This window comes from Plecotus auritus, assembly GCF_963455305.1.
Source record: "Plecotus auritus genome assembly, chromosome: 1".
Lineage (NCBI taxonomy): Eukaryota > Metazoa > Chordata > Mammalia > Chiroptera > Vespertilionidae > Plecotus > Plecotus auritus.
This window is the reverse complement of record NC_137770.1, coordinates 64,286,111-64,311,429: the sequence shown is the minus strand read 5'-3', so window position 1 is coordinate 64,311,429 and position 25,319 is coordinate 64,286,111. Positions and strand designations below refer to the sequence as shown.

Sequence of the window (25,319 nt, the reverse complement as noted above, 5' to 3'; positions counted from 1 at the left end):
GCTTCAATAACAAAAAAAAGGAAAAGAAAAAAAAGAAACATCTTGAATGTCTATCATTAGAGAAAGGATGAATAAATTATTATATATCCATATTATAAAATTCTTTGCAGCTCTTAATAAGATTACAATAGATCTGAATGTGTTGATTTGGAAAACTGTCCAACATATGTCACTAAGTGAGAAAAGCATAGTACAAAAATTACAAGAATTTTTCTTGAATACATATGTGTGTGTGTGTGTCTCAAAGCAAAGAAAAAAATATGGATGGATTGAGCTATGGTAATCATAATAGCGGTTAACCAGGGAAGTATAAGGAATGAAAGGAAGACGGTTGAGTTTATTTTAAACACTTCTATATTGTTTGAAATGTTAAAAGGAGAACTTTATAATTTAAATAACTGAAGAAAACTGATATTTAAAAAATAATAGAGATGGGTACAGTTTGGCCAATAGCATGAACAGAACACATACATATGATTTATAACTGTAATTATAGACCAAAGAAATTTCATAGGGATTGTTACCACAACGACAAGTCAAGCTTAAACAGTGAGAAAAGGCTATTAATGCCACCATCAAAGTGAGCTCATTCACAGAATTCCTCAAACGTATTATTCTAAATATATAGGACAGCAACTTCTGATTGAAGCCAAAATTGCTGAGCTTTTATGATTATAAACATTTATGCATTCATGTCTAAGAATCCTAAGGTAAAGCAGACATTTTCATGGCTTCCTAGAAATAAAAATAAGTGATAGCTTAAAATGACAGGAATTAACCTATATAGTCCTTAAATTGAAATTTTGAGGTTGAAAGAGGATCTGTGTGTTTATCATCTATTAACAGAGTTTCTCTTCCATTTTATTCCAGGTTGATATTGGTGTCCTATGTATCCCCTCATGGAAGAAAGAGGTGGAATATGCATTCCCTATAGCTACTATGTATTGGGGGAAGGCCATAGCTTCCAGTTACCTTTATAAAGGAGGGAGGTCCACATGGCTTTGGAGTTGAGGATCTGAGGTCATATCTGTGTTTAAATCCTGGCCTATAACATGTTTATTTTTTTTCATCTATAGCAGTGGTCAGCAAACTGCGGCTCGCGAGTTTGCCGCTCTGTTGACTAATGAGTTTGCCGACCACTGATCTATAGTAATAGCAACTATGTTTTAGAGGACCGTGAGGGGAGAGGAGTAAATGAGATATTGGAATTATCTCAGTAACAATTCATTTACATAGGAAATGTTCAGTTATTGGGAGCTGCTGTTGTTACTCTGAAAACCAGAAAAGCCTGACAGAAGCAAGTGGGCCAAGAATGCTTTTAGTGTCTACAGACATCTTCTTCCTCTGTTCTTCCAGATATTCTCTCTCTTCTAAACCCCAGTGCTCCTAGCTTTATGACCTCTCTCTTTCTTTCTCCTATATAAACAAGAAAGTATCTATCTTCCTTTATGTTCAGTGTAACCTTTCTTCTCATACTGCCTGAAAGTTTGCATTTTAAACAGTCATACTGTAAAACAAAATACTTTATCCCAGAAAATGCTGGAGTCAGATAGGCCTGGGTTCCAATTCTGGACCTGGAACTCAGTGTGTGACCTCAAGCAAGTCATTTAACCGCTCAGCTTCATCTGTAAAAGGGGACAATAATACCTACTGCATAGTGGCACTGCAAAATAAGAATAAGCAGGACCTTACTCATAGTGATAATGATAACATGTTTCTGAAGGCTACCACCAAGGATAGAGTTGCTTTAGTCATCTGAGGTAAGATGGGAATTAATTAATACAGCAGGGGTAGTTGGGTACCTCAACCAAATTCTTCTCACTTCCTTTGCTCAACTTTAACCTCTCTCTTCATATCTCTTGCCCTTCCATTCATTCAACAAATACTTGTGTTTGACACTGTAGTTTAAATTGGAGTACAATAATAAATGAAGCATGCCAGATGTTGGAAACTGGTATTCATTCTCACCTATTCTGCTTCTAGGCCACCATCACTAGCCTCGATTTCTACTTTCTCATTCTCCTATCCAGAAAGTTCCTCAGTCTCCCAGCTGATTCAGGCCCCTCCAGCACTCAGAATTAATGGTGGGCATATGGGTGAGGCAGGGAGAAATCAGGTAGAGGAGAAATCCATGAAACAGAAGTATGTTGATAAGACTTAGAGGACTTTAACCCTGTAATATGGCAAAAAGATCACAGCCACCAAGTGGTGAGACCCAGAACCCCATCTTTAGAAGTACAACTCCATGTGTACATTACTGCTTCCCAATTATGCCAAATACCCTGCAACTCAGTAATAGTTGTGTTGTAGAAAATACCTCACATTTTTTAAAAACACAAATGCCTTTATTTAAGAACATTTATTTGGGAAATAAGACTACTGAATCCTAGTCTTAAACCTGCAATGCAGTCACTGTGTAATCTTGGGTAAATCTTGGATCCCCGTTTGTTATATCAATTTTATTTAAAATTATACCAGTTATGTTTATAACACATGACCACCAATTCTTTGAAACTCCTTTCTCTAGGAAATGGAGCTTAATTCTCTTCCCCCTGAATGTGGACTAGACTTAGTGACTCAATTCTAATGACTAGCATATGAAAACAGTCAGTTTATAATGGAAAAACCTGAAAGATATCGTCTTAACTAAGTAACCAAGATCAGCATCACCAATAATAAATTAAGTTGATATCATGTGCTCCCTGATAGGATGCAACAAGAACACATCTCTGTGATTCTTCCCCAAAATCCACAATCTCAATCTATTCTTAAGAAAACATCAAGCAAACCCGGGGACATTCTACAATACTCCTGACACTCTTCAAAAGTGTCAAGTTCATGAAAGACAAGGAAAGAGAACTGTTAGATATTAGAGAAATCTAAAGGGACATGACAACTAAAGGCAATGTGGGATGCTGGAACAGAAGAAGGTCCTTAATGGAAAAACTGAGGAAATCTGTAGCTCAGTTAATAGTATTGTACCAAGGCTAATTTCATAGTATTGACAATTGCACAGTGGTTATATAAGATGTTAATTAACATTAGAGAAAAGTTAGGTGGACCACAGTTGACCTTGAGGAGATGGAAGGCAGAGAGTAGATCTTGGAGAGACGAAGGCCAATCAGGCCTGAACCAGACAGACCTGGATAGTCCCACCAGGTTACCAATAATTATTTTGAGTCCTAAATATGAATCCCTCTGAGAACGCATGGGTATCATTCTTATAAAATCTTGATAATCAAAGGTAAGACATTTTAAATAGTTTGATTTTAAAAACTCTAAATTACAAACTGCAAAATTTTGTGATCTTTTTGTGAATAAACAATGTTTTTAAAATAAGGTTGTTTCTATGATCTCTCAATTTACGACAAAAAAGGAGAAATGTAATGGTGATATCCAACCATAACAAGAATTGTGTGCTTCATGGGGAAAACTGCTTCTAAATCTAAAGTTAATATAGAAACATAGCACTGGCATTGCTATGATAGAATATAAAAAAAATAGATTATGGACAAGCTAAGGAAAAAAAGAGAAAAAGAGATATAAGAATACCAACAGACTTTTGATATTAAAACAGACAAACAGAACTCCTTTCTAACCCAAAATTATAGGGTTAATTTTGAAAACTAGTTTCACTAAAAACATATAATGCCTGTCATATCTATAATAAATTTTACAGGTAATTTTTGCCCTTATTTATATATCAGATAATGTTAAGGGCAGTGTGAAAAATGGTTTCCCTTTGCATTTTCTTCAGATATTGGCTCTTTATTTCAGTTACTACCTTTCAAATCACCTTTTGGAGCACCAACTAATAGGTCTGACCTGGAGGTGAATAAGCTAAAAAGATGCCACTGTACATCCCACAGATGCCCTCCCACTGGAGGGAAAATCCAGAAAACTGGAAATGTGGCCTCATGAAAAGGAGTAGATCATCCAATTCCCTGGGCTGGATCTGTAAGAGTATACTGGTATACCACATTTGCTCAGTGATCCAAAGCCAACAAAACAAGAGAGGTTGGAGTGCCCAAAATAGTGGCAAGATGAGGTGATATAGACCTTATCCGATAATGGACTGTACTGATGAATGCCTTAGCTACATCAGTTGCTTCCAAGCCACTCCATGATTTTCTCCTCTGCTGCAGAATTGAACATTGGGGAACTAGGCTTGGAGGGCTCACCAAGCACCAGTATGCTTTATTTAGTTGTAAAATAGACAAATAGAACTCCTTTCTGAGTGGAGAAATCTAGTTCTGCTTTTGGATGCTACTTATCTGACTCTGAATTTTGAACTTCCAAGATGTCAAGTGTTAGATGGCTTTGGTATGGACTTAATGATATCACTTAAATGGGCCAAGGCATGACAAAGATGTCATTTTAAAGCAATATGTTTACATTTGATTCATTCAATTTAATAAATATTTATTGAGTCGTGAAGAAAAAGTCAGGGTTTAGTGAGATTTTTTGTTGGATGTGAGCAGCTAAGATTTGTAAAAGAGATTGTTTATAGGATAGAAAAAGGACTGACCAAAGGCAATTCAAACTCTATAAAAATTAAGCCTTTGATTGATACTTTCTCCTTAAAAACAGAAAACAAACAAACAGAACCCCTTCCCCCCCTCCAAAAAAAAACAAACAACAACAAAAATAAAAACAGAAGCCACATTGCTTGCTGTATCCATGCAGAGCTAGCTACAGATTTTAATGGATCAGAAAGCTTTTGTGAATTCTAACACCATATCTAATAGTGTTGTCCATCATTTACTTAAAAAAGGAAATAGAAACACAATTCAAGATACCCAGTGGAAGAAGACCAAAAATCATCCCTGTCTGCCCAGGTGGTGTGGCTCAGTGGCTGAGCATCAACCCATGAACTAGGAGGTCATGGTTTAATTCCTTGTCAGGGCTCATACCCGGGTTGCGAGCTCAATCCCCAGGGAGGGCATACAAGAGGCATCCCATTGATGATTTTCTCTCATCATTGATATTGCTCTCTCTCCTCTCTTCCTCTCTCTCAAATCAATAAAAATATATTTTTAAAGAAATCACCTCTGTCATATTCAGAGGTGCCACAGATATAACACAACACTGAATCTCTTGAATAATTCCAAGGAAAGGTATTGCCAGATAAACTTTAGATCTCACTTTAAAACCTGCAAATTATTAAGTCTTTTTTAGAAATCATGAAAAAGTTTTTCTTTCTGTTATAAGTGGAAAAATTTTCTTCTTCAAACACCAAAAGGAAGTAGTAGTATAATCATATTTTTTTACCGTCCATGCTCAACCCCAAGAAGTGATTCACTGGGTGGTTTCTATTAATGTGGAGGTTATAGACACCTATGCTAATTTCATACATATGGTAATTTATGTTAAAGTTTCTTGTTTTCTTTCTTTTTTCAGCTTCAGTGAGAAATAATTGACATATTTTGCTACATAAGTTTAAAGCATACTGTATGATGGTTTGATTTACATTTATTGTGAAATGATTACCACAATAGGTTCAGCTAGCATCCATCTCAAAATGTGTAGTTAAAAAGGAAGCCCCAGTGTTCTTGTAGGATTTTTTTTTCCTCCAAGAAGTAGACAAAATCAGTAAACAATGAAACAGAATTTTAAAAGTTCTAAAGCCATCATTTAAGATGTTTTCACCAACAGGTTTACCTGCACGCTGACCACAATGACCAAAGATGTGGCCATGGTAACTGCAAAAGACTGGTAGTCGGCAATGTGCTGCCCGTCTTCTCCAGCATCTCTGTAAAAGGCCCCATAAGGGATGAAGAAAAGGGCTAATGAGGTGTAGATTCCATGTGCCATGCAGATGAAAAATCTACGCTTGTTAAAAAGTAGATTCAGCTGTCCAGGTTTGTAGAGCTGGGGAAAGTCCATGCTGTTCTGGTCACTTACATCCTGTCAACAGAGAGTTATTTCAGCAGAGGAGATTTGAGGAGAAGTCAGAGGCCCCGAATTCCCTATCTCCAGAAATAGCAAGTGCATGTCTAAGCATGCCCTCATATGCACTACTCATTATCTTGTTTTTGTTCCCACAATAACCCAGAGGATACTAAAATGATCCCTATTATATAAAGGAGGAACTTGAGTTTCCAAGAGAGATTCATGAGAGGTTACACAGCTCTTATATCAGAACCAAAACCTGACTCGCACCCAGATGTTTGGCTTCACGTTTAAGTTTCAGATAAGGTTTAAGTTTTCTTTCCTGTACTCTCCTGCAGCAGCACTCATGACCCCAGGATCCTAGTACATCATGTGCAGTCAATGGGCCCTGGGGTTCACTGCCAAGGCAGTAAGTGGTAGTAACCAGGTGATGGCAGCAGAGAGCTGCAGAGTTGGAATTGGCTAACCAGAGCTCCCAACTTAGAGGGGTGGGTGAGCAAGAAGAGGGGAACAGGAAAAGGGGAAAACTGCATGTGGGAGTCCAGGTGGGCAGGAAGAGCTGAGTGTTCTAACCAAGGAAGATTCCAGTGACAGTTACCAGGTGTTCAGGACAAAGGGTTTCTACAGTATACAAGGGCATCATGTTTGGCCCCAATGGGAGTCCTGGAGAAACTAAAACAGTGGCTCCCAAGCTTAATGTGCATGTAAATCACTTGCGGAGCAGATTATTATTTAATAGGTCTAGGGCCCGAGACTGCATTTCCAACCAGCTCCAAAGCTGATGACCACACTGTTACCACCAAAGCCAAATGCCAAAACCAAAAAGGATGGCAAGGACTGACCACAGAGGACATGAGAGGGGCATGGGTGGAGGAGAAGCAGCTGAAGAGGAAGGAATACAGTTGTGAACTCTGGGGGCAGACCAGGTTCTCCTTCCCCTTGTGGGATGGCCTGAGTCTTGGGGAATGGGGTCCCAGGAAGAACACTGACATATTTCTTTAGGAAGTCTGGTTTTGAGATGCTGTTGGGGGCTTGTTTTCTCAGACCAGTGACTGGTGGAGTTGAGTGCACAGACTTTGAAACTAAACAATCCTGAGTTCAAACCTTGGCTCTGCAGCTTAGTAGGTGTATACTCTTAGACCTGTCTGAGCCTCAGTTTCCTAATTTCCAGACATGCCAACAATAGCACCTCCGTCACAGGACTACTGTCATCATGAAATGGGTATGTATCCAACAGAGTTCCTGCCATACCTTACGTAATAAATAAATAATAACAAATAAAATAACGATAGTTATTGCCTCTATAAATAATAACAAATAAAATAACGATAGTAATAATAACAGTGGTAGCAAGCTCAGGGCCAAGTGGCCTGGTGTCAGGCTGAGTCCTATGACTTATTGGCTGATGGCTTTGGGGCAGTGACTTGAACCTCTGAACCTTGCTTTCCTCCTTATAAAATGAGTGATCTGTAGGTGATCACTGAGACCCTCTCGGCATAGCACTCTACAATCCTGGGATCAGTTTAAGAACCAAAGTTGACAAAGCAGAAAAGGAAAGGAACAGACACTCAAGTAGATGGCAACAGAGGCCTTATTATATATATATTTTTTCAAATTGCACAATAATCATCTTTTCCCAGAAACTGCCTTACTTTTATTATTTTATTCCACATTCTGAGGAGATACAAAGTACCAAGAAAAGAGACACTTGTCAACATGGGCACTTGAAAATGAATGCGCATAAATCCTTTACATCTAAGGTCTTTAGGAGTCTATTACTTTGTGTAGAGTTCCATAAAATGTGCTATTCACACACTGCCCTTTTTACATATGAAAAGTGAAACTTATAGCTGACTACAAAGCCACAAAATGGGAGAGTGGAGTGAGCTCATAATGTGAAGATTTATATTTTGCAATAGATGGCTTTGGGCCAGAAAGTGAGGCTTAGCAAATGGGTCTAACAACAGCCTGGAGAAAATCTGGTCTCCTTAAAAATACTTCAAAAATTTTTTTAATAATATACTGTCATTGTGCCATGGAAACTCCTCTGGCTAGCCTTTCACTTCCCCACAGGCAGCCAGACATGTCCCCCTCTTCCAGAAAATACCTTCCAAGGCTCTGAGTATGCCAAGGTGCCACCATTTTTTATAAATGATTCCCTCTCTTCTCTCCTCTCAAGCATGTTGAGCTAAACAAAAGATTGTGATGCATCCTCTCTCCCCATGGCTATGGGGCTGTGTCTTTCTCTCCCACTGGGAGAGTTCTCTGCTTGTCTGTAGTTCTGTTCTGGACTGTGCTGACCAAGGAAGTCTCACCGCATATGCTAGCTCTCTGCACTCCAACCTGGTTCCATGAATTTGTATCTATCACTAATGGTTCTCTACACTCTCAGAGGCTAATACCGCACTTCCTGGTGTGTGAACCAAAAGGCACTAGTTCTGAGACATATTAATAAGTGATGTATGAAAAATAGGTAACTAAAGTACAGTCAAATGAGTTTGGAAAATGCTAAATTAAAAAGAAGTTAGACTATTTCCTGCAGGACATCTTAGAGCCTTAAGAGCTGCCTGGAGTTAGGCTGAATTCTATCACTTATTGGCTGTATGGCTTTGGGGTAGTGACTTGAACTACTAAATCTACCAGAACAGCAGCTCAGTCACTCAATTCCTTGTGATGAGCGAATGCATTCAACAACTCTGCTTAGATAGACTGTGTCTGCCTTCTTGCACCAGAGGACACATGAAAATGCTCAGAGCCTTAAGAGCTCTGAGATGGTGGGGTATGAATCTAGGGTATGAATCTCTAAGAGGAGAGTAGCCAAACTTTGATCAGAGAAACTTCTTGGGGCAGTGGGGGATCTGAAAGGGGTTATGACCCATACAATACCTATTAAAACAACTGCACTCCTAAGACTCTTTTTATGACTTGTATCTTCTACTTAGAAGTTAGAAGCAACTAAAAGGCATCAACAGAGAAAAATAACTTCTAAATAGAGAAAAACACATACCTGGTCAAAAATCCCCATGGCTAAAACAGGAAGTGATGTGTAGACAATGTTAAAAAGAGTGATGAACCACTGGTCATAGACAGTCTGAAAACAAATAGCACATCCGTGAGAAACATCATCTATAGGAGTGATAATATATATTTACTTGTCAGCTCTTAAATGAAATTTCTCAATTTCCTGAGGTGGGTGAGAGTTTAGTTTTGGAGTCAGACAGACATGAGTTCTCCCCGAGGCTCTGTCTTATCAGCTCCCCTGCCTTGGTGGGAGACTAGATCTCTCTCAACTTCCATTTCTTCATCTTAAAATGAAGCCATACACTGCCTACAGACTTACAGTGGGGATGAAAAGAGATGACCCAGAGAGAAGAACACGGGACACATTCAAGGCCCGGACCCTTGTTGTGGGTTATTATTTCACTCTTCAGTTTTGCAATGGCTTATAATGAGTCTAATGATCTAACCTAAGTGATATGCAAAGGATCCACTGAAGTCTTCAGAGGGAGATGCAAAAATTAACCTGTCAGCTCTAGCCTGTTTTCAAAGGGAGAGCTTTTTCTTAGGAGTGGCTTAAAGTAAAGTGGAATGGAGCTATTTGCTCAGGATACTACATATAAACAAGTAAGATGATAGAAATACCCCTTCATATCTATATAGAATACTTCCTTGCAGGAGCCTCACTAAAATTCAGTGAGACATACAAAACAGGTATTATATATCCATTTGTTAATGAGTACATAGAGATGTAGAAACAGAATCTTTTGGAGTTACAAAGCTTAATACAGGCAAAGACAAAAATTAAAACCCAGGTCTCCAGCTCCTAAACAATGCCTGTTCTGCCACTCATATCATTCATTCATTCAATCAATCAATATTTATTAAGAAACCACTATGTGCCAGGTCCTATATTCTAAGCAATGGTAATTCAACCTGATCATTCAGATAAAAATTCCTCATGAAATTTGCATTCTAATGGTGTCAGGAAAAGGATAATAAACAAGATTATATATATATCTGAATGAGTGAGTTAGAAGATAATAAATACAAGAAAGGAAAGGGGAATAGGAAGTGTGGGAGGGTTTTAGTTGTAAAAAAGGTGATTAGAGAGAGTCTCACTGAGAAGTGACATTTGAGAAAATGTAGTATGCAACCTTACAGAATCCCAGCCCAGAGCAGGAATCTTAACAGGGTCTCAGATGCCAACTCCTATTATCCCAAGAGGCTACCAAAACAGCAGCTCAGTCTCTCACTTCCTTGTGATGAGCGAATGCATTCAACAACTCAACTTAGATAGACTGTGTCTGCCTTCATGCACCAGGGGACATGTGAAAATGTTTATCATAGCACTGGTTGTAATAGCTCCAAACCAGACACAACCAAAACATCCATCAGGTGTACCATATTGACATAATGAAATATTACAGAATAATTAAAAGCAAGAACTACAGCTATATTCATAAACAAGAATGAATCAAATGCTGAACAAAAGCAGCCAGAAAAAAAGTATGATACCATTTCAATAAAGTTCAAATAATGTGCCAATTTTTTCTTCATACTCATGGTAAAATCAAAAGACAAAGCAACAACGTGATTATAAAATGCCAGGGTAATGGTTATCTCTAAAGTGTTGGAAAAAGGGCATGGCTGAGTAAAGGTAAGGGAGTTTGGCAACATTTTGTTCCTTTCACTAGATCATAGTTACATGGGTTAAGCTGACATTTATGTGTTAGGTACTTTTTTGTAGATTGTTTACATTTTACAATTTGAAAAGAAAACACGTGACCTTTTATAGTCATAGTCTGGCAAAACTTGGACACTGGGAGGATTTTAAAATTCCACAACCCAGGCCAATTAAATCAGTGTCTTTGGGGGTAGGATGATCCAGGTAACGGTAGTTTTAAAATTTTTTGAGGAGGCCCTGGCCAGGTGGCTCACTTGGTTGGAGCATTGTCCTGTGAACCAAAAGGTTGCAGATTTCATCTCCAATTAACACATACCTAGGTTGCAGGTTCAATCCCGTTGGGACATGTGTGGGAGGCAACTAACCGATGTTTCTCTCTCCCCCTCTTCCTCTTTCTCTAAAATCAATTAAAAAAATATATATCCTCAGGTGAAGATTAAAAAAATTTTTTCTCAGGTAATTTCACTGGGAAGCCAAGGTTAAGTTTAATTATTTCACTCATCCCTATGCCCCCAACAAAGAGAGGGAGAGAAATTGCTGACACAAATCCCCCACTATTTGTGATGGCCTCTGACTTCCATTCTTCAAACATATCAATTCATTTCATGGTTGCAGTTTGGAAAATATGAAAGGAGGGAAGCAGCCAAACTGAAATCTTATGGCCCCAGGCAGCACCTGATGCTGGTCAAATCACTTATTCTTCCTTTACCTCATCTACCACCCAACTTCTACTCACAGGGCAGGGATGATTCCTGGTATTAGGAAGAAAGAAAGAATCCAGGAAATTATAAAATGCTAAACTGTCAGTAGCTGATGGTCTGACATAAAGTGCCACCACCATTGTCACAAACTGACTAGCACTAAAACCTACAATTATTTCACAGCAACATTTTTAAGTTGGAACTTGAATTTGAAGCCTAATTTTACAGTTGGAACAAGAGAGGACAAGAAGGGAAAATCATGAGAATCAAGCGTAAATGAGTTTTTGGTATTTCTTGGAATAATTTTACTGCCACTCAGAATCACAACAAGAAATTATATTTACTGAGACCCTACTATGTATCAGGCACTAGTTCAAGGGTTTTACTTATGAAATCCTTACAAGCTTATGAGGCCATTACTACTAACAGCCCCCAAATTACAGATGGGAAAACTGAGTTCCATCAAGGTTGGGAGATTTCCCAATGTCATGCATTGAACACAAAGATTTTCAAAGTATGGTCTAGAGAACTTCTAGGGTACCCACAAGGTCAAAACTATTTCCACAAAGATACTAAGAAGTTAATTTATTTGCCCTTTCCAACTCTTTCTTACATAAATGCATATACAACCAATTGAATGAAGAAGCAGATATGAGAATCCATCCTAGGACCCAAGTCAGAAATCTGATATTTCTCTCTGCAATACTCCACATCAAATTAATTCCCAAATCCCACAGATTTAACCACACCAAATGGCTTCTGTTCCTGCCCAAGTCATTCTTTACTTCTATAACTTTCCTCCTGTTGTCCCCTTTGCTGGGTTGCCCGTCCTCTTACTCCTCACCTTCTTCACTATGATTGATCCTTGAAGGGTCAGCACATGGACAGGTCTTCCAGGAAGCCCTTCTGAGCCCTGCCCCCTTCCACCCTCCAGAGTTGGGATCCAGACACTTCTTAATAGTCCCCTGACACTCCACACCTCACTGCTTCATAACTGTCAACTTCAATTATTTATGTGCCAGTTCCCAGCACCACCTCCACTGGACTGTGAGCTCCTTATGAGCAGGTTATATGACTTAGACACACATCTGTGTCAACCCAAGAACCTAACTCAGTGCCTGGCATGTGGTAATTACTCAATGAAAGGCAGCTTTGTCTTAAACGTTAGGGCATTGAAATCAGAAGACAAAACTGGGTATTCTTAAGATAATCCCTCTGAGTCTTAGGTTTCTTGGCTATAAAATGGGCATTCAAGGGAGGTAGTGAATATTCAATAAAATAAGTAAATGCCAGTACAGCAGCACCTGACAAACAGATAGTGCTCAATAAGAGCATACCTTTATTATGGAAGGTAGGGAAGGAATGGAGGGAGGGAGGGAGGGAGGGAGGGAAGGAGGCAGGGAGGGAGGGAGATGGGACAGAGTGATCCAAGCTTCAAATGATGTGTTTGATGGGTAAATGAAAAGGCCTATTTTTTCACTAAGTATACTTTTTTATGAAAATACAATTATCTACTGCTATAACTAACTATAGATATTTATTTCTATAATAAACTACTGTATTAATGAAATCAATAGAAAATTAGAACAAGATTTAAAGAAAACCGAATGTCTGGATATAATTAAGCTTTTTCTTCATGAATACTTAATTATATCAATCACTGTTCACTCTAACCAAACTGTGTTCATCTGAGTCATTCACCTTTTTAAAAATGCCTTTTCTGGCTTAGCACAATTGAGGTTTAAGGGCTTCCACAAAAATTAAAGTCACAAGCAGTATTTCTTTTACAAAGGTTTCTTCTTCTCCTTGCAAGAGATCTCCACCTATTCAAAGAGCTTTCCTGAAGGTTTTTAGATACACTCAGAAAATTTTTAATTAACCACCGCCCCCCCACCCCCGCCGCCACCTTTCTGGGAACTAGGACCAGCTGAGAGAGCCACACTAGCCCAGATCATGACCCATGTGGATCCCATCCCTGTTTCTCCCCTTCCAGGTATTCTCAAGCCCTCTGCCACCTCCACTACCCACCTACTCCAATCACACTCATGTGTGCACACATGTGAGTTGACCAGATGTCCCAAAGAGATGTACAGGGTGGAAGAGACAGAAGGAATGATTCTTCTGGAGCCTCTGGTGTGTGAAGAATTCTGGCCTGAGACTAGACCAGTCTAATGGTGCTGACACTCTAATTTGGGGTAACTCAGATTGTTTATATAAACAGGAGTTCCTGTTCATGTAATATTTGTTATCATATAAACGTATTTTAATATAAATATTTTAATATGTTTTTAATTTATTTCAGAGAGAGGGAGGGAGAGGGAGAGAGAGATAGAAATATCAATGATGAGAGAGAATCATTGATCAGCTGCCTCTTGCACACCCCCTATTGGGAATCAAGCCTGCAACCTGGGTATGTGCCCTGACTGGGAATTGAACCATGACCCCCTGGTTCATGGGTTGATGCTCAACCACTGAGCAACACCAGCTGGGCTAAATATAAATAGTTTAAAAAATGTATCCTAGGGCCAGTCATATCACCTCAACTTCCAAATTGTCAGTTCCCCATCTACAGTATTCTGAATAAGAGAAAATCCATGCTCCTGTGAGATGCCATTAGTCTGTTTGGAACCATATAAGTGTCTCCTCAGAGAGCAGAAAAAAAGGGAGAGGGAGTTTTCCATTTTTCCAACTTCACTGTTTTCCTATTTAAGGAAAGCTCCTCCTGGCTCCTTTCTTTGGGGGAGCAATTTATCAACCTTATCAACCATTTTATAGAGTAAAAATACTTCAACTACAAATTACCCTCTAAACGCTTGGGAAACAAAAACTCTATGATTTATAGAATACCACATTTAAATAAAAATTAACAAGGCTCTTACACAGTTACAAAGGGCTTTCCACTCTGAGACCATTGGCTTAGCTCCTTGTTCAAACAACGGGATGAACGGTCTCTTTGAAGACATGCATCCCCGTTTTGCTGTGTGTTGCAGGAGAAAACTATATAATAATATTTTTTCTTTTTGGCCTGAAAAAACATTTGTCATTTAAAGAAAACACATTTTGGAATAAATATGAGGTGCTTGGCCTCAGCACATCTGTTCCTGGTTTGTGTAATTAGCAGAAACCCACGAGCAGGATCCAGGAGGAACGGCCCGAGACTGAGCACCCGCCCCTCCCTGGGTTTTCCACAGAGCACATCTGGAAGGCGAAGGGGGGGGGGGGAAACAACCCCCATGCCAGGTTCAGATGGGCTCACAGGTAACCAAATCCATGAAGTCATCAAAGCCTTGAGATTAGTCGCACTCTTTCACATCACTTTCCAAACTTTTCATTGTGAGTTTTCTTATATTGTTTGTCAGAACTAAAGTTTTTCTGGCCTTGACAACATAATTGTTTCCATATCACCACAGAATTTAAAAAAAAAATACATACACAGCTCTGTATCTCACTGACAATGATAAATTGTCATCAGATAATATCATCTCACAAGTACACAGTGCCAGTAGTTGCATAGTTTCAAATGTGAATTTCCTAAATAGGGCCTCAACCAATGTCTTTTATTTTTTGGCTCTATACCTGGTGGGGAACAGCTCATCTTTATTAAAAATCCTGAGGGCATAGAGCACTTTTAAAATAAGTTACATGTATAAATGGTGCACGCAAACCCACAGTGGACTCCATGAAAATCATGTGAGCCTTGATAACACTTTAGGATGAGACATAGCGTTACAAAGGATCCATGATTCAGCTTAGAGACCTATTTGACCTTTTTCCAGACCCTTCTGGTTGGAAATCTCATCAGGAGAGATTATATTTAATTTGTCTCTCAGCAGCAGTTTGGTTGAAGTGCTTGCTGGCCCAAGCTTCCAGATGACTCTGGGAGGCGGTTTGCCTAGAGACAGGCCTGGCCTTTCTAAGGGCCTAAGGTCTGGGAGACACTTCCCAAGACATAGCTTTCTCTCAATAAGGGAGTTCATTTTTCCCAATAGTCATATTGTACTGAATGTTTCTCCTTCAGATTCAAAATACAAGCAAACATTTGCCTGGTTAGGTTGGGGGAAGATAGTTTAAGAACAGAAGAAGAACCCTGGCCAGTGTGGCTCAGTTGGTTGGAGCATTGTCCCTGTATACCAAAAGGCAGCAGGTGCAATTCCTGGGACAGGGCACATACCTAGGTTGTGGGTTCAATCCCTGATCAGGCATGTACGGGAGGCAACTGATCAATGTTTTTCTCTCACTTCTATGCCTCTCCCCCCCCCCCCCTCTCTCTCTCTCTCTCTCTCTCCAAAATCCATTTTTAAAAAAACAACAACTGGTATATTTTTAAAAAACAAAAGCCCTGTCCGGTGTGGCTCAGTTGGTTGAGTGTCGTCCCATGCACAGAGAGGTCACTGGTTTGATTCCTGGTTAGGGCACAGGCCAGGGTTTCGGCCTCCCCAGTAGGGGCATGCAGCGGGTAGCTGATTGATAGTTCTCTCCCATCAATGTTTCTCTCCATCCCCTTACTCTCTCTCTCTCTCTCTTTCAAATCAATAAAAGTATATTTTTTTAAAAAAGAAAAAGATACAGCCATTCTTCTTTTCAAGTCTGTGACAACTGGAGTGGCCACTTATGGAGAGAAGCGATGGAGCACTGCAGGGAGAGTCAGAAGACATGGCTTCCTGTCCCAGCTTTGCCTATCCCTAATTCTTGGTTCTTGGGCGACTTGGGTTCCTCCTCTCTAAAATAAAGGGCTAAACTCATTATCCCTGACACTCCCTGCCAAAGCAAAGATTCTAGATTTCAACAAAACATACATTTTTATTCTGTGTCCCAGCTGTTTCTCTCAGGAAAGCAAACAAAAGGAGTGTGGTTCTTCCCAGGCAGATTCTTTCCCCATGTCCCAGAGCAATCGCAACAGAGGCGAGGTACTGAAGTTAATCAGATGAAAGTCCGGGAAGCAAGCACAGCCCAGCCTGCATCACATCATCCTTCGTCTGACATGTCTTCAGTGCCATCATCCCACAGGCAGTGAATGAAACCACCCACTGGCCCTTTTGAGCCTCGCACGCCACAGTTAGATCGGCTTGCACATCTGCCCCAGCCCACCTACCAGGATGGGGCATTGGCTGAAATCTGCCAAGGATATCATCAGATAGTAAGAGCCTGGATAAAATTTACCAGGCTCCAAGAGACAGACCAACATAGTAAGAAAAAGCACATGTCACCTCATTAAGTAATTAAACTGGTGTTTTTAAAAGTCAATATCGTATGTAAGAAAGCACAATCTGTTTACATTTGGTCAGATGTTTTCAGCTGCAGAGTAGACTACTTCAAAGCAATCTGTTAAGAGGTGCAGGGAAGAAATATTTAGGTGCTTATGAATCATGCTGAAATTGGACAGAGTTGGCCCCAAGACATGGCACATTCATTACAAATTAAATTTAAAACAAACAAACAAACAAACAAAAAAAACCTCTTGGTGAAAAAATAAGAGAAAGTTTACTATGGAGTTATTTAACATCAGTCTCACATTTATGAAAATAATAATGTTCCTAGAATGTAAGTTCCCTGAGGACAGAAACTATATCCCTCTGGTTCATTCTGGTGTCCCTTGAGACCAGCAGAGCACTTGGCCCTAACCTGCCACTCAGTTTACTCTTGTTTAAATGAATTAGAATTCAAAGACTATGTTTGGTGTTTGAAAATGCATGTGTGAGTCTCACTCCTATCAGGATGGGAAAGGTAAGTGACTAATGATCAGGCCTACAAGGAAGAGCCTCTAGACACACATCTGCTGGTTCTGAAATCTGCCAGGCCCTAAAATTTTATGACTACTGGCTCCATCTCACCATGGAGCCTTCAATTCTATTGAAGGAATTTTGGGGAGGGATGGCAGGGGATAGAGGCCTGATAGCTGACTTCCACTAACAGACTGGAAATGGCTGTCTAATGGGCTTTAGAGGGTAAGAAAGCCTTGTCACCCAACACATGACTTTAGAGGCCAAAGCCAACCAAATGATCTCAATTCCAGGTGGGAGAGGAAGTGTGATTACAGAAATGTCCCCTATTCAAAAATTCGTGTTCCCAGAAGACCAGTGTCTTTCCCAAATATGTGTGTTTTTCACTTGCTTCATTTACAGCATATTGTCCTTAGAAAAACAGGGCTGTGAAAAAATGCCAATGGATTTTTCAGTTAAACCCCGTTGCTAATCAGAAACTTCTAGTGAAAAACAGGAAATAGAAAAGAGACAATGATCCCAGTTCTACTTTGGAGTTGCCCTCACAGCCAGTTCTCATTCTCACTAACTCACCAGACCACCTGTGTGGGGTGGGGATGGGGGTGGGAAACACCAGAGTTTCCATCTTGATAATGGAATAACTCCTGTTCTAGAAGACACTGCTTGCTGTACAAAGCACTGTTGAGTAAGATCCCCCTTCAATACCATGCAGTTTTTAAAAGGTGTTTCTGAATGAGTTAATGTTAAATGGAATTTTAGGAATTAGAAAGAGATTTCAAGTTCAGCTGACTGCTGTACAGTTGGAAAGTGCTCCGGTATGAGGGGGAGGGTTTTCCTCCTTTTTTTCTAGAGTCTCACACCTTTACAGAAGCTAGCCCCTGAATCCCTGCAGTAGCTAGACATTTAGGCCTCACCTCCACTTAATTTTGAAACCATTCATGCACTCACTGGAGATCAAGCCCCTGCAGTTGTCCCAAATCCTCACGCATTTCTCCTTCCCATGCTCTAGTATTGACTTCAGTTATAGTACTTCTATTGGACTCATTTATGCAATTTTTATTTCTCAATAATAAAATAAGTTCCAGGTGTGTAGGGACTTGTTCTATTCATCATTTTGTTTTCTCTTCCCAAGATGGTAAACAAGTATTCCTACTAGCAATTTGATAATGTCATATGACTCAGCCATGGGCAAAGAATGAATTATTCAGATTAAATAAGAAAGATGCAAACAGTATGGCCTCAGATACATAAAAGTTGATATATATTCATGTATAATTATTTTTATAATCAGAAAAAATATTTGAGGATAGTGGAAAAGACTTGGCCAAAGTTTAAGTGTAAAACTCCACCCTTTAGCATATTAAACAGAGGGCTCTTTTGTCCATTGGTCTAGAGTTAATTAAGAAAATGGAAGTTTCTAAAGATTAAAAATGGCAACAAAGTAAATGGATGCTGCACAGACATGCTCCGAGGAACAAACTGGAATTACAACTAAAACATAGAAAAATTTCCAGAATAATCAACGGAAAACTCGCAGGAGAGAATCCTGATACCCAAGAACCAAAAGTGGAGACCACATAGAGACTGGTAGAGGGGTGGAGGCATGAAAGGACTAGCCAGGCGCCCACAGACAGCAACTGAAGTGCCAGAGAGATATCTCATCTGTGGGGGGTTGCCACTGAGAACTCTAGGATCTAATCCCCAAGCTGGGCCCCCCAGCAGAGAGCACCACAACTGAGAAGGGGACTCACATATCATCTGGCTGTGAAAAGCAGCAGGGTGCTATCTGCCAGGGAGTGAAACTGAAAATTCAGGCACCCTCTTAAAGGGTCAATGCACAAAATTCCCTGTGGAACCACCCAGCTTGTGCTCTGGCAGAGGGTGAAGTGGACTGGAGCTGTGAGAGCAGAAACCAGGCCTGGGGACTTAGAGGATAGAGCTCAGAAGGCAGACACCCCAAGTTTCCTGGGCTGAGTCATTCCCTCACACAAAGTGGAGGACATCTTTCCCATATAGACATTTGCCTTGCTTGGGGGGAAGACAGTTGACACACCCTATTGGAAAACAGCTTGTCCTGAAGCCACTTAAGAGATTAATATTAACAATTAGCCTCCAGGCAGAAGCAACTGCCCTATCCTATTGAAAAACACTCTCACCACACCTGAAGAAGATTGCCTTGGGAGCAATTTAAGTCAGAATCCTATCAGTCTGTAGGCTGAGGCAGTCTCTGGAGGCTTTGAGTCTTTGCCTAATCTAATTAGTCAGAAACAGCCTTTAACACTGTCCTGCACTAAAGATGGAAAGGTGTAGAGGATCTACCTAATACATAGACACAAACCCAAACAGACAGCCAAAATGAGGAGACAAAGAAATAACCCCCAAATGAAAGAACTAGAGAATTCTCCAGAAGAAGAGATAAATGAGGCAGAGATAAGAAATTTATCTCAGAGTTCAGAGTAATGATTATAAAGATGCTCAGCAGCATGAAAAAAAGATATATAGTAACTATGAAAAAAGAACAGTCTGAGATAAAGAATGACATAACACAAATAAAGAACACATTGGAAGGAATACACAGCAGATTAGGGGAAGTTGAAGATCAAATCAGTGAATTAAAAGACAGAGTTGAAAATATCACTCAATCAGAGAACCAAAAAGAAATGACAATTTAAAAACAGGAGGACAGCTTAAGGGAGTTGTGGGACAACATGAAACATAACAATATTAGAATAGCAGGTGTGCCAGAAGAGGCAAAAAGAGAGAAAGGAATAGAGAACGTGTTTGAAGAAATAATGGCAAAAAAAAACTTCCCTAACCTGGTAAAGGAAAAAGCCACACAAGTTCAGGAGGCACAGAGAACCCTAATCAAGAAGAACCCAAACAGGCCCATGCCCAGACACATCATAATGAAAATGCCAAAATTAAAGACAAAGAGAGGATCTTAAAGGTAGCAAGAGAAAAGAAAACTGTTACCTACAAAGGAGTCCCCATAAGGCTGACACCTGATTTCTCATCAGAAACTCTACAGGCCAGAAGGGAATGGCATGATGTACTCAAGGTAATGGAAAGCAAGGATCTGAGACCAAGATTACCATATCCAGCTAGGCTATTATTCAAAATAGAAGGTCAAATAAAGAGCTTCCAAGATTTTAAAAAAGGCTAAAGGAGTACATCACCACCAAGCCAGCATTACAAGAAATGCTAAAGGGATTGCTGTAATGAGAAGAAGAAATAGAGAGAGAAACCTAGCCATACAGAATTGAAATGACAATAAATAAGTACTTATCAATGATAACCCTAAATGTAAATGGATTAAATGCTCCAATCAAAAGGTGTAGGGTAGCTTAATGGATACAAAAACATGACCCAACTATATGCTGTCTACCAGAGACCCACCTTAAAACAAAAGACACACAGAGGATGAGAGTGAAGGGATGAAAAAATAGTTTACATGCAAATGGAAAAGAAAAAAAAGCTGGAGTAACAATACTCATATCCAACAAAATAGACTTTAAAATGAATATGTTTCACATGAAACAACAAATGTCACTACATAATATTAAAGAGATTGATCCAACAAGAGGATATATCCCTGGCAAACATATACACACCCAATACAGGAGCACCTAAATATATAAAAAAGCTTCTAGAGGACTTTAATGGAGAGATCGACAACAATACAGTCATAGTAGGGGACTTTAACACCTCTTAGATGTCACTGAACAGATCTTCCAGACAAAAACTTAATAAGGAAACAAAGACTCTAAAGGGCACACTGGATCAGATGGATTTAATTGACATTTATAGAACATATCACTCCAATGTAGCAGAATATACATTCTTCTCAAGTGCACATGGATCATTCACAAAGATAGACCACATGTTAGGACACAAAACAAGTCTCTACAAGTTCAAGAAGATTAAAATCATGTCAAGCATCTTCTCAAATCACAGTGGAATTAAATTAAAAATCAACTCAGTAAAAACACCCAAAAACATTCAAACACATGGACGCTAAATAGCATGTTATTAAACAATGAATGGGTTACCAACAAGATAAAGAAAGGAATCAAAAACTTCCTGGAAACAAATGCAAATGAACACACAACACAAAATCCCTGGGGCACAGCAAAACCAGTCCTGAGAGGGAAATTCATAGCATTACAGGCATACTTCAAAAAAAAAAAAAAGAAGAAAAATGAGTAATAAATTACTTAACCTTACAACTTAAAGAACTAGAAAGAGAACAACAAGAAAAGCCCAGAGTAAGTAGAAGAAAGGAAATAATAAAGATTAGAGCAGAAATAAATAACATAGACACTAAAAAAGCAATACAAAAAATCAATGAAACCAAGAGCTGGTTCTTTGAAAGGATAAACAAAATTGATAAACCGTTAGCCAGACTCATCAAAAAACGAAGGGAGAGGACACAAATAAATAAAATCAGAAAAGAAAGTAGAGAAGTAACCACTGACACCACAGAAATACAAAGCATTGTAAGAAAATACTATGAACAACTATATGCCAACAAGCTGGACAATGTGGATGAAATAAACAAATTCCTAGAAAATATAATCTCCCAAAACTGAATCAGAAGGAATCAGAAAACCTGAATAGGCCAATAACAACTGATGAAATAAAAGCAGTAATACAAAAAAATACTCCCACCAAACAAAAGCCCAGGTCCAGACGCTTCACAGGGAAGTTTTGCCAAACATTCAAAGAACTAACACCTATACTCCTCAAACTATTCAGAAAATCCAAGAGGAAGGAACAATTCCAAAGTCTTTTTATGAGGCCAGCATTATCCTAATTCCAAAACCAGATAAAGACAACACAATGAAAGAGAATTACAGGCCAATATCCCTGATGAACATAAATGCTAAAAGCCTTAATAAAATATTTGCAAATTTCATCCAGCAATGTATTAAAAAGATCATACACCATGATCAAGTGGGATTTATTCCAGGGATGCAAGGTTGTACAATATTTGCAAATCAATAAATATGATACATCACATAAACAAATTGAAAGACAAAAATCACATGATTATATCAATAGATGCAGAGAAAGCATTCAACAAAATCCAACACCCATTTTTGATAAAAACTTTCAGCAAAGTGAGACTAGAAGGAGCATATCTCAACATGATAAAGGCCATATATAACAAACCTACAGCCAACATTATACTCAATGGGCAAAAACTAAAACCATTTCCCATAAGAATAGGAACAAAACAGGGATGCCCACTTTCACCATTCCTGTTCGACATAGTATTAGAAGTGCTAGCCATGACAATCAGACAAGAAGAAGAAATAAAAAGCATTCAAATTGGAAAAGAAGAAGTAAAACTGTTATTATCACAGATGACATGATATTGTACATAGAAAACCCTAAAGACTCCATCAAAAAACTACTAGACTTAATAAATGAATTTGGCAATGTAGCAGGATACAAAATTAACACGCAGAAATCAATGGCTTTTTTATACACCAATAATGAACTTACAGAAAGAGAAACTAAAAAAATAAAAATCTCATTTACTATTGCACCAAAAAAAAATTAAGATACCTAGGAATAAACTTAACTAAGGAGATAAAAGACCTGTACTTGGATGTTGAAAAAAAGAGATAGAGGAAGACATAAACAAATGGAAGAATATACCGTGTTCATGGGTTGGTAGAATCAACATCATTAAAATGTCCATATTACCCAAAGCAATCTATAAATTCAATGCAATCCCCAGTAAGATACCAACCGCATATTTAGAACAAACTCTCCAAAAATTCATATGGAATAGAAAAAGACCCCAAATAGTCGCAGCAATCCTGAGAAAGAAGAACAAAGTTGGAGGGATCACAATACCAGATATCAAGCTATACTACAAAGCCACTGTTCTCAAAACTGCCTGGTATTGGCATAAGAACAGACATATAGACCAATAGAACAGAACAGAGAACCAGAAATTGACCCAAGCCATTATGCTCAATTAATATTTGACAAAGGAGGCAAGAGCATACAATGGAGTCAAGACAGTCTCTTCAATAAATGGTGTTGGGAGAATTGGACAGAAACATGCAAAAAAATGAAACTAGACCACCAACTTACACCATACACAAAAACAAATGCAGAATGGCTAAAGGACTTAACTGTGAGATGGGAAACCATAAAAATCTTAGAAGAATCCATAGGCAGCAAAATATCAGACACATGTCATAGCAATATCTTTACCGATACAACTCCTAGAGTACTGGAAACTAAGGGAAAATAAACAAATGGGACTACATCAAAATAAAAAGTTTCTGCATAGCAAAAGAAATAATCAACAAAACAACAAGAAAGCCCACTGCATGGGAGAACATATTTGCCAATGTTATCTCTGATAAGGGTTTAATCTCCAAAATTTATAGGGAACTCATACAACTTAACAAAAGGAAGATAAACAATCCAATAAAAAAAAATAGGCAAAGGACCGAAATAGACACTTTTCAAAATAGGACATACAGAAGGCTTAAAGACATATAAAAACATGCTCAAAGTCATTAATCCAAGAGATGCAAATCAAAATAACAATGAGGTATCACCTCACACCTGTCAGAATGGCTATCATCAACAAATCAACAAATGACAAGTGCTGACGAGGATGTGGAGGAAAAGGAACCTTCATGCACTGCTGGTGGGAATGCAGACTGGTGCAGCCACTGTGGAAAACAGTATGGAGTTTCCTCAAAAAATAAAAAGTAGAACTCCCATTTGATCCAGTAATCCCATTTCTAGGAATATATCCCAAGAAATCAGAAACACCAATCAGAAAGGATAAATGCACCCCTATGTTCATAGCAGCACAATTTACAATAGCTAAGACTTGGAAACAGCCTAAGTGCCCATCCGCAGATGAGTAGATTAAAAAAACTGTGATACATCTACACAATGCAATACTACACTGCTGTAAAAAAGAAGGAACTCTTACCATTTGCAACAGCATGGATGGACCTGGAGAGCATTATGCTAAGCAAAATAAGCCAGTCGGAGAAAGATAAATATCGCATGATCTCACTCATTTGTGGAATATAATGAACAACATAAACTGATGAAAAAATATAGAGCCAAAGAAAAAATATTTTAGAATATAATAGAAGTAATTCTGTTATTTGCAGATTTTTAATATTTCCTACAACTTTTGTGATATAATACTATGTTGGTACAGTTTTGGTAATATTATTATATTTAAAATCTTTTTTCTTGAAAAAAAAAAGAAAATGGAAATTTCTGAAAGGGGGAAAAAGAAATAGCTTGTTTCTTTGGAGATAAGTATTCTTAGCATCATTTTGTCGTTCATACACTTTATTGCTTCCAAAATATGGAACTAAGATAAACAGCAGGGCTATGTCAGGTTTTAAAATGTGGCCATAGGGACATGTGTTCCAGAATTTCCCAAAGTGGGTCCTGTTCTATAGGACATTATGCATGTTACTTGGGGGAAGAAAAACAAGGCTCTGTGCCAAGTGAGTCTGAGCAGTAATACCAAATTTCGGCTCTAAGACACTATATATTGTAAGGAAGACCATTACCAATGACAAGATTAGACCATATGAGGAATCTAATAAAGTGAAAGCAGCAAAGGAATAACCCCTTAGAGTGAGAATAAAGGAGAAACAAATCTTGCAGAGAGGGACTATAGGAAAATGTGCTTGCATCAACCTTGGTACTAGCTAAAGGGTTAGACAAAAAAAATTCTCCTAAAATTTTCAACAGCAAATGATATTCACTGGATTTAAAATCCAAATTGAAAAAATACTTCAATAGAAAAAGAGATCTCAGGCAGGCCATATCCCCAGGAAACTGGCAAAAGCCATATAAATTGTCTCTGGGGAAAAATGGCTTCAGGAATAATGCCATCAAGATGGCAAGATTGATCATTCCCAATATCAGTTCCTCTCACAAGAAGACCAATAGCACCTATCCACAGACAAGACACCACTGTGAAAATCCCAGAGCAGGGGATGAGGCTGAAGCACCACCGGGGACCACAGAGACAGAGAAGGACCACATCCAAAGAAAAGAGGAGGGCTGCATTCTGACTGCATCGCCCCTCACCCAGGTGGCACAGCGCTGTACCAAGAGGGTCCCTCGGGGCCTATTGTTTTTCCAGTGGAGAAAAGAGAGGCCCGGGCAGACACCTAGCTCTCCCAGCACTGCAGGACACTTCCTGGGAGGCCTATTCCAGTCTTGCCTCATGGGAATCACTGGGGAAATCTGCAGAGTCTCAAAGAAAGATGGAAAAAGGGGTGGGGCTTACAGGAACCAATACTCAGATCTCAC

The 25,319-nt window shown here is 39.0% G+C and overlaps 1 protein-coding gene across 1 annotated transcript in view; it reads right to left on the bottom strand.

Moving 5' to 3' along the window:
* Window positions 1–25,319, bottom strand: part of LOC308234726 (putative phospholipid-transporting ATPase IM) — a gene marked incomplete at its 5' end in the record, with an annotated part of 86,960 nt that overhangs the window by 41,700 nt on the left and 19,941 nt on the right. The window contains 2 exons of the mRNA XM_080643005.1: window positions 5,662–5,907; window positions 8,900–8,983. Coding sequence (XP_080499131.1) covers window positions 5,662–5,907; window positions 8,900–8,983 — 330 coding nt within the window. The remainder of the gene's footprint in view (window positions 1–5,661; window positions 5,908–8,899; window positions 8,984–25,319) is intronic.